Source organism: Hypomesus nipponensis, chromosome 20, assembly GCF_054491055.1.
Source record: "Hypomesus nipponensis isolate SF chromosome 20, ASM5449105v1, whole genome shotgun sequence".
Taxonomy (NCBI): domain Eukaryota; kingdom Metazoa; phylum Chordata; class Actinopteri; order Osmeriformes; family Osmeridae; genus Hypomesus; species Hypomesus nipponensis.
This window is the reverse complement of record NC_140380.1, coordinates 7,287,196-7,302,015: the sequence shown is the minus strand read 5'-3', so window position 1 is coordinate 7,302,015 and position 14,820 is coordinate 7,287,196. Positions and strand designations below refer to the sequence as shown.

Sequence of the window (14,820 nt, the reverse complement as noted above, 5' to 3'; positions counted from 1 at the left end):
TTCCTCCAGCTGAACCTCGCCAAAACAGAACTTCTCATCATCCCGGCTTAACCCTCCATCTCCCACGATCTGTCAATCACCCTGGGATCTACGACGGGGACCTCTTCATCCTCTGCCAGGAACCTCGGGGTTACCATGGATGACGAGCTCTCCCTCACTGCCCACATTGCTGTAGTCTGCGGGTTGTGTAGATTCACCCTCTACAACATCCGGAAGATCAAGACATACCTGTCTGAGCACTCCACCCAGCTGCTAGTCCAAGCACTGGTCCTCTCCAAATTGGACTACTGCAACTCGCTGGTCTCCCAGCATGTGCAACCCGCCCTTTTCAGAGGATTCAAGAAAGCAGCGGCCCGCCTTGTCTACAATCTACCCAGACGCTCCCATGTTACCCCGCTCCTCATCTCTCTCCATTGGCTACCCATCAACGCCCGTATCAGATTCAAGACCCTGGTACTGACCTTCCGAGCGGTGACCTTGACTGCACCCGACTACATCAAGTCTCTCCTGCAACCTTACACCCCCACCCGCCACCTACGGTCTTCTTCAGACAACCGCCTGGTGGTCACACCGCTCAAGGCCGCCCAATCCCAACACAAGCTCTTCTCTTGCCTGGCCCCCCAATGGTGGAACCAGCTCCCTACCTCCATCAGGGACTCTGACTGTCTACCCACCTTCAAGAAAAGAATCAAAACGCACTTGTTCCGGGAGTACAACGGCAGTTAGGAATGCTTGATTGGACCTGATGTTAGTTTCCTCCAGGATCACAATGACTCTTATTTAGAGACTTGTTGCTCTTGTAGGTTAGTTATAACAAAGTTAACTCTTGAACTCTTGTACTTGCTGTGAAATATTTTAGTGTTGATTGTTCTTCTACAGGTAGAGTCTTGCACTTTTTGGGGTTCATGTTGTTTTATTTTGTAACTTGTATAACTGCATGCTCTTATGGTTCTTCCCTTGGCACTTGCTTAGTTTTTCACAATGTATGCTTCATGTTTTGGCTGCTTGCAATGTTTGGGACTTCCTCGTTGTTATGATCAGTGACCTATGCTCTTTTGTAAACCTTTGGATAAAAGCGTCTGTTAAATGCATAAATGTAAATGTACTTGTATTTAACCACACTGGGCATCTTACAGTTACTCATAAATTATATTTTCTGGTCTATCAAGGCCAATTATAAAAGGTTAACTTAAGGTCTGCTGCATATTTCAGAATGCATTCTCATTGAAAAGGTGCCTGCTGAATGATCTTGTGCTTTTAAGCCAAACAGAAACATGAATTGTGCCAACAACATTAATAATTATAACTGCCAATCACAAATCTGAAATATAATTTTCTTGATCTGAAAGAATATGAGATAAGATCAACATACATTATTATAGTAGAGCACACCCAGTGGTGGAGGAATGAATATTTACTCAAATCAAATCAAATGTATTTGTATAACCGTTTTTACACGCAAGCATGTCACAGAGGGCTTCACATACGCCCATAGAACTGCCCCTCAACCAACCTAAACCCTCAAGGAAGACAAGGAAAAACTCCCAGAAAAACTCTCAATGGGAGAAAAAATTTACTCACTTCTCATGATGAAAGAATACTGTCCAGGGATTCTGATCCTGTGACATAGTTTGAGCGTTTAAAAGATCACATGACTGAAGAGGTTAGAAACAGGTTCATAAGAACTTCTATTACATTCATTTCATCTGTGTGGTGATAGCAGACAGGTAAATGACTGACATCAATGCAGTAGAAATGTTAGTAAAAAATATTACTCAGTTCCTATTGTTCAGATTTATTTCTAATATTGTTATTAGTATTATTATTAGTAGTAACAATAGTATTGCTACTACTACTAGAATTACTATGAGTACTATTATCTTATTGAGGACATTAAAAATACTGTAGGGAAACTTTTATTGAAAAGAAGAGCAAAAAGTGCAATAAATAAATGTAAATGTACATAAATAACATTTGAATTTCTTTCCCACAGTTTTAAACAAATCTGGCTCAATTATGGAAAATTCCTCTCATGTTACATCCATCGTGTTGACTGCCTACTATGGAATGGAAAAATTGAAGCATGCATACTTTAGCATTTTTCTTATTATCTACATCATTATCATTATGGAAAACATACTTCTAATTTCTGTAATCGGCGTTGAAAAAACATTGCACGAGCCAATGTATTTTTTTATCGGTAACTTAGCAGCAAATGGTGTCTATGGAAGTACTATTCTTCTGCCAGCCCTTTTGAGTAATTTATTATCAACCAAATATGAAGTATCACTAGCCTGTTGTCAAACCCAGATATATGGTTTACACACGTATGGTATTATTGAATTTACAATTCTTGCTGTGATGAGCTATGATAGGTATGCTGCTATCTGTCACCCATTGCACTACCACACAATGATGTCACTGAGCAAAGTGTATAAGCTTATTGTGTTCTCTTGGGTTTATCCCTTGATTGTATTTCTGATTTTTGTAATCATAAATCTTCAACTACGATTTTGTCAACAGGCCATTGACAAGTTGTACTGCATCAATTACTCACTAGTGAAGCTATCCTGCTCAAATACAGCTGTTATTAACATTGTGGGTTTAGTATTTACATTTTTATATACTTTTCCACAGTTAATCATGGTCCTTTTCTCGTATGCACAGATTTTCAGAATATGTTTGTCTTCCAGGGAGATGAAGATCAAGGCCATCACAACTTGCACCCCACACCTGTTTGCTGTCTCAATGTACTCTACAGGGTGCTTTTTTGAAATACTGCAAAGCAGATTTGACCTACGTCATCTGCCTTATGAAACTCAAGTGTTCATGTCCCTTTTCTTTTTGATATTTCCCCCTATTCTCAATCCACTCATTTATGGTTTGAGTATTCGATCCATACGCCTGTCATTGTTCAAATTGGTTAAAGGTCAGAGAAAAACTGTGCCAACACCGTAGATTTTTTTTTTGTGCACTGATCAATTCATAGTTTACCATGTTCAATAGATTAATTCAACAGTCTATTACTGCAGCCCAGACTTTGTATTTATTTTTTTGCTTCTCCATACAGCATATAAATGTGTTGCACTAACATTGAATTGCTTTGTATCATAATGTGGATTGTTTTTCATTGATTTCTGTATCACCTGTGATTCACCTGTCATTATTTAGCAAAATAATTTCCTATTTACGGTATGTGCTAAATAAAGGTCTCAATGTACATTTCGTGTTTTCAATGCTTTTACATGAACATTATTCATGAAAGGTTTGAAGGTTCATAACATTATCTATACCTATGTTCATGTTATGTGTGTTATGTGTTGGGTGTGTGGACTTTTGTACATATTCACTTCCTTACAGTAAATCATCTGAATTACAATATGTTTGGTTTTACAGTTGTTCTTTTCTCAATATTACAAAATGTCACCTAAAATAAGGATACAAATGCGACAATCCGACAAATTCAATAATTAGAATTTAAATTCAATTCAAAGCAAATTATGTTGACTATTTTATGTTCTCAGTCCTTTCAGACCAACTGCATTACACTTGCAAACATCTTTGAATGTCTCTGATATATATTATAATATATATCAGGGGCATTACAAGTATATTGTATGACAGTTATTTATTTTAAAGTTTACTAGATTGCAGTAACAGCATATGTGCATCACCTGGAAGCTCAAAGAAATACACGTTATCCTTTGATCCCTTGACGAGACAATGTCAAAGCGTAAAGTTGATGTTAAGGTTCACCCTTGTCAATATTGATCTTGTTCTAACACTATAGACTGGCATAAACTGTTACAACTCAACCTGTTTTTAATCCATATTATAGTTCTGTAGATATTAGTTAGATTAAGGAGGTGAAAGAATGCTGTTAGCTTCTGAAATAAAACAATATTTCAATAGAGCTTTTGAAAAACATGAGGAACTATATTATATATTCAGTACATATTTGACTATGACAGAAATATTACATGCTTGCATTTGAACACATTGTGAATTTTACGGTTACTCATAAATTGTCATTTCTGGTCTATCAAGGCCAGTTATTATAAAAGGTTACCTAAGGTCTGCTGCATATTTCAGAATGCACTCTCATTCAAAAGTTGCCTGCTGAATGATCTTATGGTTTTAGGCCAAACAGAAACATAAATTCGGCCAACAACAGTAATAATTATAAACGCCAATCACAAATCTAAAATCTTATGTTCTAAATCTGAAAGAATATTAGATAAGATCAACATACATTATTATAGTAGAGCACACCCAGTGGTGGAGGAATGAATATTTTCTCACTTCTCATGATGAAACATTACTGTCCAGGGATTCTGATCCTGTGACATAGTCTGAGCGTTTAAAAGACCACATGACTGAAGAGGTTAGAAATAAGTTCATAAGAGCTTCTGTTCAATTAATTTCATTAGTGTGGAGATAGCACACAGGTAAATGACTGACATCAGTACTTTGGGAATGTTAGTATGAAATATTAGTCAGTTCCAATTCAAGCGTTCTGATTTATTGCCATTATTGTTTTTATTAGTAGTAGTAACAATAATATTACTATAATTACTATGAGTAATATTATCTTATTGAGGACATAAAAAATACTGTAGGGAAACTTTCATTGAAAAGAAGAGCAAAAAGTGCAATTAATAAATGTAAATGTAAATATTCATAAATAACATTTGAATTTCTTTCCCACAGTGTTTAAAAAAAATCTGTCTCAATTATGGAAAATTCCTCTCATGTTACATCCATTGTGTTGACTGCCTACTATGGAATGGAAAAATTGAAGCATGCATACTTTTGCATTTTTCTTATTATCTACATCATCATCATTACGGAAAACTTAATTCTAATTTCTGTGATCGGCATTGAAAAAACATTGCACAAGCCCATGTATTTTTTCATCGGTAACTTAGCATCAAATGGTATCTATGGAAGTACTGTTCTTTTGCCTGCCCTTTTGAGTAATTTACTATCAACCAAATATGAAGTATCACTAGCCTGTTGTCAAACCCAGATATATGGTTTACACACGTATGCTATTATTGAATTTACAATTCTTGCTGTGATGAGCTATGATAGGTATGCTGCTATCTGTCACCCATTACACTACCACACAATGATGTCACTGAGCAAAGTGTATAAGCTTATTGTGTTCACTTGGGTTTATCCCTTGATTGCATTTCTGTTTTTTTTTTTCTTAACTCTTCAACTACGATTTTGTCAACCGGCCATTGACAAGTTGTACTGCATCAATTACTCACTAGTGAAGCTATCCTGCTCAAATACAGCTGTTATTAGCATTGCGGGTATGGCATCTATTGTTCCATATACTTTTCCACAGTTAATCATGGTCCTTTTCTCATATGCACAGATTTTCAGAATATGTTTGTCTTCCAGGAAGATGAAGATCAAGGCCATCACGACTTGCACCCCACACCTGTTTGCTGTCTCATTGTACTCTACAGGGTGCTTTTTTGAAATACTGCAAAGCAGATTTGACCTACGTCATCTGCCTTATGAAACTCATGTGTTCATGTCCCTATTCTTTTTCATATTTCCCCCTATTCTCAATCCACTCATTTATGGTTTGAGTATTCGATCCATACGCCTGTCAGTGTTCAAATGTATTAAAGGTCAGAGAAAAACTGTGCCAAAACAGTAAATGATTTTCTTGTTTATTGATCATGTTAATTTATGGTTTACTAAATACAATATATTTACTCAAATGTCTGGTTTTTCAGCAAAGCCTTATTATTTATTATTTATGTTTTGCTTCTCCACACAGCCCATAATTATGTTGCACTAACATTGAATTGCTTTGTCTTGTAATGTGGATTGTTTTTCATTCATTTCAGCATCAACTGTCATTCACCTGTCATTATTTGGCAAATGTATTTGCTATTCATGGTATGTGCTAAATAAAGGTTCCAATGTACATTTTGTGTTTTCAATGCTTTTACATTCACATTGCTCATGAAAGGTTTGAAGGTTCATAACATTATCTATACCTATGTTCATGTTATGTGTGTTATGTGTTGGGTGTGTACACTTTTTTTCATATGCACTTCCTTACAGTAAATCAAATTATTTACAATATGTTTGGTTTTATTGTTGTTCTTTTCTCAATATTACAAAAGGGCACCGAAAATAAGGATACAAATCAGACAATCGTGACGGACTAATATGATTGTTTGAATTTAAATTCAATTCAAAGTACATTAGGTTGACTATTAAATGTTCTCAATCCTTTCAGACCAACTGCATTACACTTGCAAACATGTCTGAATGTTTCTGTGATATATTGTAAGTATATATCAGGGACATTATAAGTATATTGTATATCAGTTATATAAATGTTTACTACATTGCAGTTACAGCATATTTTCATCACCTGGAACCTCAAAGAAATACATGTTGATGTATGTGTATATTACAATATATACAAATATTGTACAATAATTTTCGTGTGATCCGTTGACTAGACAATGTCGAAAAGTAAAGTTGATGTTAGAATCACCCTTGTCGATATTGATCTTGTTCTAACACTATAGACTGGCATAAACTGTTACAACTCAACCGGTTTTTAATCCATATTATAGTTCTGTAGATATTGGTTAGATTATGGAGGCGAAAGAATGCTGTTAGTTCCTGAAATAAAACAATATTTCAATAGAGCAATTAAAAAACGTTATGAACTTTATGAAAGATTCAATATGTATTTGACTATGACAGTAATATTACATGTTTGCATTTGAACACATTGTGAATTTTACAGTAACTCAAAACATGTATTTACTGGTCTATCAAGGCCAGTTATTATAAAAGGTTGCCTAAGGTCTGCTACTGTACATATTTTAGAATGCATTCTAATTCAAAAGGTGCCTGCTGAATGATCTTGTGCTTCTAAGCCAAACAAAAACATACATTGTGCCAACATTCAAAATTATAAATGCCAATCACAAATCTAAAATAAAATGTTCTTAATCTGAAGTAATATTAGATAAGATCAACATTATTATCATACATTATTATAGTAGAGCACACACAGTGGTAGAGGAATTAATATTTTCTCACTTGTCATGATGCAAGAATACTGTCCAGGGATTCTGATCCTGTGACATAGTTTGAGCATTTCAAAGATCACATGACTGAAGAGGTTAGAAATAAGTTCATAAGAGCTTCTGTTCAATTCATTTCACATGTGTGAAGATAGCACACAGGTAAATGACTGACATCAGTACATTAGAAATGTAAGTAAACAATATTAGTCAGTTCCTATTCAAGTGTTCTAATTTATTGCTATTATTGTTATTAGTAATATTATTAGTAGTAACAATAATATTTCTACTACTACTAGAATTAATGTGAGTACTATTGTTGTATTTAGAACATTTTTTATATTGAAGATGGTAACATTTTATTTGAAAAGAAGAGAAATAAATGAATAACAATTGTATTTCTTTCCCACAGTGTTTTTAAAAATCTGTCTTAATTATGGAAAATTCCTCTGATGTTACATCCATCGTGTTGACAGCTTACTATGGAATGGAAACATTAAAGCATGAGTACTTCAGCATTTTCCTTATTATCTACATCATCATCATTACGGAAAACTTAATTCTAATTTCTGTGATTGTTGTTGAGAAAAAGTTGCACGAGCCAATGTATTTTTTCATCGGTAACTTAGCAGCAAATGGTGTCTATGGAAGTACTGTTCTTTTGCCAGCCGTTTTGAGTAATTTATTATCAACCAAATATGAAGTATCACTAGCCTGTTGTCAAACCCAGATATATGGTTTACACACATATGCCATGATTGAATTTACAATTCTTGCTGTGATGAGCTATGATAGATATGCTGCTATCTGTCACCCATTACACTACCACACAATGATGTCACTGAGCAAAGTGTATAAGCTCATTGTATTCACTTGGGTTTATCCCTTGATTGCATTTCTAGTTTTTCTAATCATAACTCTTCAACTACGATTTTGTCAACAGGGCATCGACAAGTTGTACTGCATCAATTACTCACTAGTGAAGCTATCCTGCTCAAATACAGCTGTTATTAACATTGTGGGTTTAGTATTTCTTGTTCCATATACTTTTCCACAGTTACTCATGGTCCTTTTCTCATATGCAAAGATTTTCAGAATATGTTTGTCTTCCAGGAAGATGAAGATCAAAGCCATCACAACTTGCACCCCACACCTGTTTGCTCTCTCTATGTATTCATTAGGGTGCTTTTTTGAAATACTGCAAAGCAGAGTAGACCTACGTCATCTGCCTTACGAAACTCATGTGTTCATGTCCCTTTTCTTTCTGATATTTCCCCCTATTCTCAATCCACTCATTTATGGTTTGAGTATTCGATCCATACGCCTGTCAGTGTTCAAATGTATTAAAGGTCATAGAAAAACTCTGCCAAAACAGTAGATTATTTTCTTGTGTATTGATCATGTTAATGCATGGTTGACCATATTTGATAGATTTACTGAATAGTTTCTATTACTTCAGCCCAGACTTTGTATTTTGTTTTTTTGCTTCCCCATAAAACACATCATTCTGTTGCACTAACATTGAATTGCTATGTCTAATAATGTGGATTGTTTCCCCTTCATGTCTGCATCACCTGTGATTCACCTGTCATTATTTAGCAAATGTATTCGCTATTTACAGTATGTGCTAAATAAAGGTCTCAGTGTAAATGTTGTGTTTTCAATGCTTTTACATTCACATTGTTCATGAAAGGTTTGAAGGTTCATAACATTATCTATACCTATGTTCATGTTATATGTGTTATGTGTTGGGTGTGTACACTTTTTTTTACACATGCACTTCCTTACAGTAAATCAGCTGATTTACAAAATGTTTGGTTTTATTTTTGTTATTTTCTCAATATTACAAAATGACACCAAAAATAAGGATATAAATGCGACAATCGGACAAATTCAATTGTTAGAATTCAAACTCAATTCACAGCACATTATGTTGACTATTAGATGTTCTAAGTCCTTTCAGACCAACTGCATTACACTTCCCAACATCTTTCTGTGATATATTGTAAGTATATATCAGGGGCTTTAAAAGTATATTGTATGACATTTATTTATTTTAATGTTTACTACGTTGCACTAACAGCATATGTGCATCACCTGGAAGCTCAATGAAATTGACCTTGTTCTAGAAATATAGACTGGCATAAACTGTTACAACTCAACCTGTTTTAATCCATATTGTAGTTCTGGAAATATTAGTTAAATTATGGAGGTGACAGAACGCTATTAGCTTCTGAAATTCAAAAATATTTCAATAGAGCAATTAAAAAACTTTACAAACTTTATGAAAGATTCAGTATGTATTTGACTATGACAGTAATATTAAATGCTTGCATTTGAACACATTGTGAATTTTACAGTAACTCAAAACATGTATTTACTGGTCTATAAAGGCCAGTTATTATAAAAGGTTACCTAAGGTCTGCTGCATATTTCAGAATGCATTCTCATTCAAAAGGTGCCTGCTGAATGATCTTGTGCTTTTAAGCCAAACAGAAACATACATTGTGCCAACATTAAAAATTATTACTGCCAATCACAAATCTGAAATATGATTTTCTTAATATAAAATAATATTAGATAAGATCAACATACATTATTATAGTAGAGCACACACAGTGGTGGAGGAATGAATATTTACTCACTTCTCATGATGAAACATTACTGTCCAGGGATTCTGATCCTGTGACATAGTCTGAGCGTTTAAAAGATCACATGACTGAAGAGGTTAGAAATAAGTTCATAAGAGCTTCTGTTCAATTAATTTCATTAGTGTGGAGATAGCACACAGGTAAATGACTGACATCAGTACATTAGAAATGTTAGTGTAAAATATTAGTCAGTTCCTATTCAAGTGTTCTGATTTATTGTTATTATTGTTGTTATTATTAGTATTAGTAACAATAATATTACTACTTCTACTACTATTTGAATTACTATGAGTATTATTATCATATTAAAGAAATCTCAAATATTGTAAAGGATAAAAAAGTTTTTGAAAAGAAGAGAAATAATTAAATAACATTTGTTTTTATTTCCCAGAGTGTTTTAAAACATCCATCTTAATTATGGAAAATTCCTCTGATGTAACATCCATCGTGTTGACTGCCTACTATGGAATGGAAAAATTGAAGCATGCATACTTTAGCATTTTTCTTATTATCTACATCATCATCATTACGGAAAACATACTTCTAATTTCTGTGATCGGTGTTGAGAAAAAGTTGCATGAGCCAATGTATTTTTTTATTGGTAACTTAGCAGCAAATGGTGTCTATGGAAGTACTGTTCTTTTGCCAGCCCTTTTGAGTAATTTATTATCAACCAAATATGAGGTCTTACTAGCCTGTTGTCAAACCCAGATATATGGAATACATACATATGGTATGATTGAATTTACAGTTCTTGCTGTGATGAGCTATGATAGATATGCTGCTATCTGTCACCCATTACACTACCACACGATCATGTCACTGAGCAAAGTGTATAAGCTTATTGTATTCACTTGGGTTTATCCCTTGATTGCAATTCTGATTCTTTTTATCGTAACTCTTCAACTACGATTTTGTCAACAGGCCATTGACAAGTTGTACTGCACCAATGGCTCACTAGTGAAGCTATCCTGCTCAAATACTGCGGTTTTTAGCTTTGTGGGTTTAGCATCTTTTATTCCATATGCTTTTCCACAGTTAATCATGGTCCTTTTCTCGTATGCACAGATTTTCAGACTATGTTTGTCTTCCAGGGACATGAAGACCAAAGCCATCACAACTTGCATTCCACACCTGTTTGCTGTCTTAATGTACTCTATAGGGTGCTTGTTTGAATTATTGCAAAGCAGATTAGACCTACGTCATCTGCCTTACGAAACTCTGCTTTTCATGTCCCTTTTCTTTCTGATATTTCCCCCTATTCTCAATCCACTCATTTATGGTTTGAGTATTCGATCCTTACGCCTGTCAGTGTTCAAATGTATAAAAGGTCAGAGAAAAACTCTGCCAACACAGTAGATGATTTTCTTGAGCATTGATCATGTGAATGCATGATTTACCATATTCAATAGACTATACAATAGAATTGCAGCTCAAAGTGCTTTACATAAAACCTTTCTGAACACAGGCCGCAGTCTTTGCGGTAATCCACAAAAATCTCAGACCTATTCCAAAGCAGTCTAGAACCTATGCTGCTCAAGCCTTTTGATTACAAGCCACAGTCTTTGTGGTTTCCCAAAATAAATGAAATATACCAAAACACAGGCTGCAATCTTGCAAAACATATTTTATAACAATGTTTACAATTTAGCTTTTGATCTTAATAGTTTCCTGTCCATTATCTGTCATAATAAATACATGGTGGTGGATGTTGACTGCAGTTGGAGATTCAGGTTCAAATCCCTTTTTGGACAAAATTATCTTCCAAATCATTACCATTATATTCATTATCAAATACATGACTATGATGATAATACTATCTATCTGAAACAGCTTAAGAACAACTTAGAATTATGCATCAGACACAACAGTTTGACTAACATATGCAAAATATAAGCCATGTGTCATGTTATTGAATCCTGTGTGGATTCAAACCTTCAGAGAGCTACAAATATTCTACAATAATTTTCCTGTGATCTGTTGACGAGAAAATGTTAAAACGTAAAGTTGATGTTAAGGTTCACTTTTGTCAATATTGAACTTGTTCTAACAATACAGACTGGCATTAACTGTTACAACTCAACATGGTTTTAATCCATATCATAGTTCTAGAGATATTAGTTTGATTATGAAGGTGAAAGAACACTGTTAGTTTCTAATATAAAACGGTATTTCAATTGAGCTGTTGAAAAACATAATGAACTATATCACATATTCACATAAATGTATATGCATTTGACTATGACAGTAATATTACATGCTTGCATTTGAACACATTGTCAATTGTACAGTTACTCATAAATTGTATGTTCTGGTCTATAAAGGCCAGTTATTATAAAAGGTTACCTAAAGTCTGCTGCATATTTCAGAATGCACTCTCAGTCAAAAGGTGCCTACTGAATGTGCTTTTAGGCCAAACAGAAACATACATTGTGCCAAGATTAAAACTCATAAATGCCAAACTCACAAATCTAAAATACAATTTTCTTAATCTGAAATAATATCAGATAAGATCAACATACATTATTATAGTAGAGCACACCCAGTGGTGGAGGAATGAATATTTTCTCACTTCTCATGATGAAACATTACTGTCCAGGGATTCTGATCCTGTGACATAGTCTGAGCGTTTAAAAGATCACATGAGTGAAGAGGTTAGAAATAAGTTCATAAGAGCTTCTGTTTAATTCATTTCATATGTGTGGAGCACACACAGGTAACAAAAATATTGTATTTAATTTTATTAGAAATGTTAGTATGAAATATTAGTCAGTTTCTATTCAAGTGTTCTGATGTATTGCTTTTATTGTTATCTTTATTATTATCATTATTATTATTAGTAGTAGTAGTATTAGTAGTAGTAACAATAATATTGCTACTTCTAATACTATTTTAATTACTATGAGTATTATTATCATATTAAGGCCATTTTAAATATTGTAGATGGTCAACTTTATTTTGAAAAGAGGAGCAATAAATAAATAACATTTAATTTCTTTCCAACAGAGTGGAGAAAAATCTGTTTCAATTATGGAAAATTCCTCTCATGTTACATTCATTGTATTGACTGCCTACTATGGAATGGAAAAATTGAAGCATGAATACTTTAGCATTTTTCTTATCATTTACATGATCATCATTACGGAAAACGTACTTATAATTTCTGTGATCAGTGTTGAGAAAACATTGCACAAACCAATGTATTTTTTTATCGGTAATTTAGCAGCAAATGGTGTCTATGGAAGTAATGTTCTTTTGCCAGCCCTTTTGAGTAATTTATTATCAACCAAATATGAAGTATCACTAGCCTGTTGTCAAACCCAGATATATGGTTTATTCACGTATGGTATTATTGAATTTACAATTCTTGCTGTGATGAGCTATGATAGATATGCTGCTATCTGTCACCCATTGCACTACCACACAATCATGTCACTGAGCAAAGTGTATAAGCTTATTGTGTTCTCTTGGGTTTATCCCTTGATTGCATTTCTGTTTTTTTTTTCCATAACTCCTCAACTACGATTTTGTCAACAGGTCATTGACAAGTTGTACTGCATCAATTACTCACTAGTGAAGCTATCCTGCTCAAATACAGCTGTTATTAACATTGTGGGTTTAGTATCTGCAGCTCTATATACATTTCCACAGTTAATCATGGTCCTTTTCTCGTATGCACAGATTTTCAGAATATGTTTGTCTTCCAGGAAGATGAAGATCAAAGCCATCACAACTTGCACCCCACACCTGTTTGCTGTCTCAATGTACTCTACAGGGTGCTTTTTTGAAATACTGCAAAGTAGATTTGACCTACGTCATCTGCCTTACGAAACTAAAGTGTTCATGTCCCTTTTCTTTTTCATATTTCCCCCTATTCTCAATCCACTCATTTATGGTTTGAGTATTCGATCCTTACGCCTGTCAGTGTTCAAATGTATTAAAGGTCATAGAAAAACTCTGCCAAAACAGTAGATTATTTTCTTGTGTATTGATCATGTTAATGCATGGTTTACTATTTACAATAGATTTACTGAAGAGTCTATTACATCAGCCCAGACTTTGTATTTATTTGGGTTTTATTTTCTTCTCCATACAGCATTTAATTATGTTACACTAACATTGAATTGCTTTGTCTTATAATGGGGATTGTTCTCATGTTTTCCTTCATTTCTGCATCATCTGTGATTCACCTGTCATTATTTAGCATTATTTAACATTATTCATGAATGGTTTGAAGGTTCATAACAATGTATATACCTATGTTTATGTTATGTGTGCTATGTGTTGTGTGTGTGCACTTCTTTTCATATGCACTTCCTTAAAATGAATCAACTGATTTACAATATGTTTGGTTATATTGTTGTTCTTTTCTCAATATCACAAAAAGGCACCTAAAATGAGGACACATTTGAGACAATGGTTATAGACACATGCATCAAACGTCTAATTCACAAGGACCTTTCTCCTGTGCTTGTGTGAGTGTGTGCGTGTGTGTGTTCAAGTTCAAGTCTTTTATTTGGCAGGTACACAGAACAACACAAGGTCAGACTGGGCACTGAAATTCTTAAGACAAAACGCAAGCACCTGGCATAACATAACATATAAGTACACAGAACATAATTTACATCTATGTTGAGCTTAAATAAGTGAAACTTCCTAAATATACAGATAGCAATAAATAATCGACTATACTAACACTAATACTAAAACTTCCTAAATTTCAGATAACAATAAATAATTCACTATACTAACCCTAAATGCACATAAAACCTATTTCAACCCTATAACCTATTCTAATCTAAGTGGAGTACAGTACAATAGTGCAAAATTGCAGATCAGTGACTATGTCAATGACCATACAGGAGCCTGGTGGCGAGGTACAGTGAGGTACAGTAGTGCAATGTAACTGATAGTGTAACCAGTAGCTGAAAGTGACGGTGTATAAGTGACTAGTGTGCAATAAATCAATGTCCATATCAGTGTCCATTCAGAAGCCTGATGGCCCTTGGGTAGAAACTGTTGTCCAGTCTGCGTGTGCGCGACTGGATGCTGCGGTAACGCCTGCCAGAAGCCAGCGGGGTAAAGAAACGGGTGTT

General features: G+C 34.3%; 5 protein-coding genes across 5 annotated transcripts; all 5 read left to right on the top strand.

The window, feature by feature from the left end:
* The first annotated feature begins 2,016 nt into the window (after positions 1-2,016).
* LOC146246181 (olfactory receptor 4B13-like) lies at positions 2,017-2,958 on the top strand. Its single transcript, XM_084683458.1, has one exon. It carries the CDS (start codon positions 2,017-2,019, stop codon positions 2,956-2,958), a length of 942 nt encoding a protein of 313 aa, XP_084539584.1.
* A 1,777-nt stretch (positions 2,959-4,735) lies between these two features.
* On the top strand, positions 4,736-5,677 carry LOC146246180 (olfactory receptor 4B13-like). The gene has a single exon (XM_084683457.1). The coding sequence runs from the start codon at positions 4,736-4,738 to the stop codon at positions 5,675-5,677; it is 942 nt and encodes a 313-aa protein (XP_084539583.1).
* Positions 5,678-7,509: 1,832 nt separating this feature from the next.
* On the top strand, positions 7,510-8,451 carry LOC146246179 (olfactory receptor 6S1-like). The gene has a single exon (XM_084683456.1). It carries the CDS (start codon positions 7,510-7,512, stop codon positions 8,449-8,451), a length of 942 nt encoding a protein of 313 aa, XP_084539582.1.
* A 1,690-nt stretch (positions 8,452-10,141) lies between these two features.
* Positions 10,142-11,083, top strand: LOC146246178 (olfactory receptor 4B13-like). Its single transcript, XM_084683455.1, has one exon. The coding sequence runs from the start codon at positions 10,142-10,144 to the stop codon at positions 11,081-11,083; it is 942 nt and encodes a 313-aa protein (XP_084539581.1).
* Positions 11,084-12,754: 1,671 nt separating this feature from the next.
* On the top strand, positions 12,755-13,696 carry LOC146246177 (olfactory receptor 6S1-like). Its single transcript, XM_084683454.1, has one exon. It carries the CDS (start codon positions 12,755-12,757, stop codon positions 13,694-13,696), a length of 942 nt encoding a protein of 313 aa, XP_084539580.1.
* Positions 13,697-14,820: the final 1,124 nt, after the last annotated feature.

Coding starts and splice junctions, on each gene's coding strand:
- LOC146246177 (XM_084683454.1), top strand. CDS start 12,755: ATGGAAAATTCCTCTCATGTTACATTCATTGTATTGACTGCCTACTAT.
- LOC146246179 (XM_084683456.1), top strand. CDS start 7,510: ATGGAAAATTCCTCTGATGTTACATCCATCGTGTTGACAGCTTACTAT.
- LOC146246181 (XM_084683458.1), top strand. CDS start 2,017: ATGGAAAATTCCTCTCATGTTACATCCATCGTGTTGACTGCCTACTAT.
- LOC146246178 (XM_084683455.1), top strand. CDS start 10,142: ATGGAAAATTCCTCTGATGTAACATCCATCGTGTTGACTGCCTACTAT.
- LOC146246180 (XM_084683457.1), top strand. CDS start 4,736: ATGGAAAATTCCTCTCATGTTACATCCATTGTGTTGACTGCCTACTAT.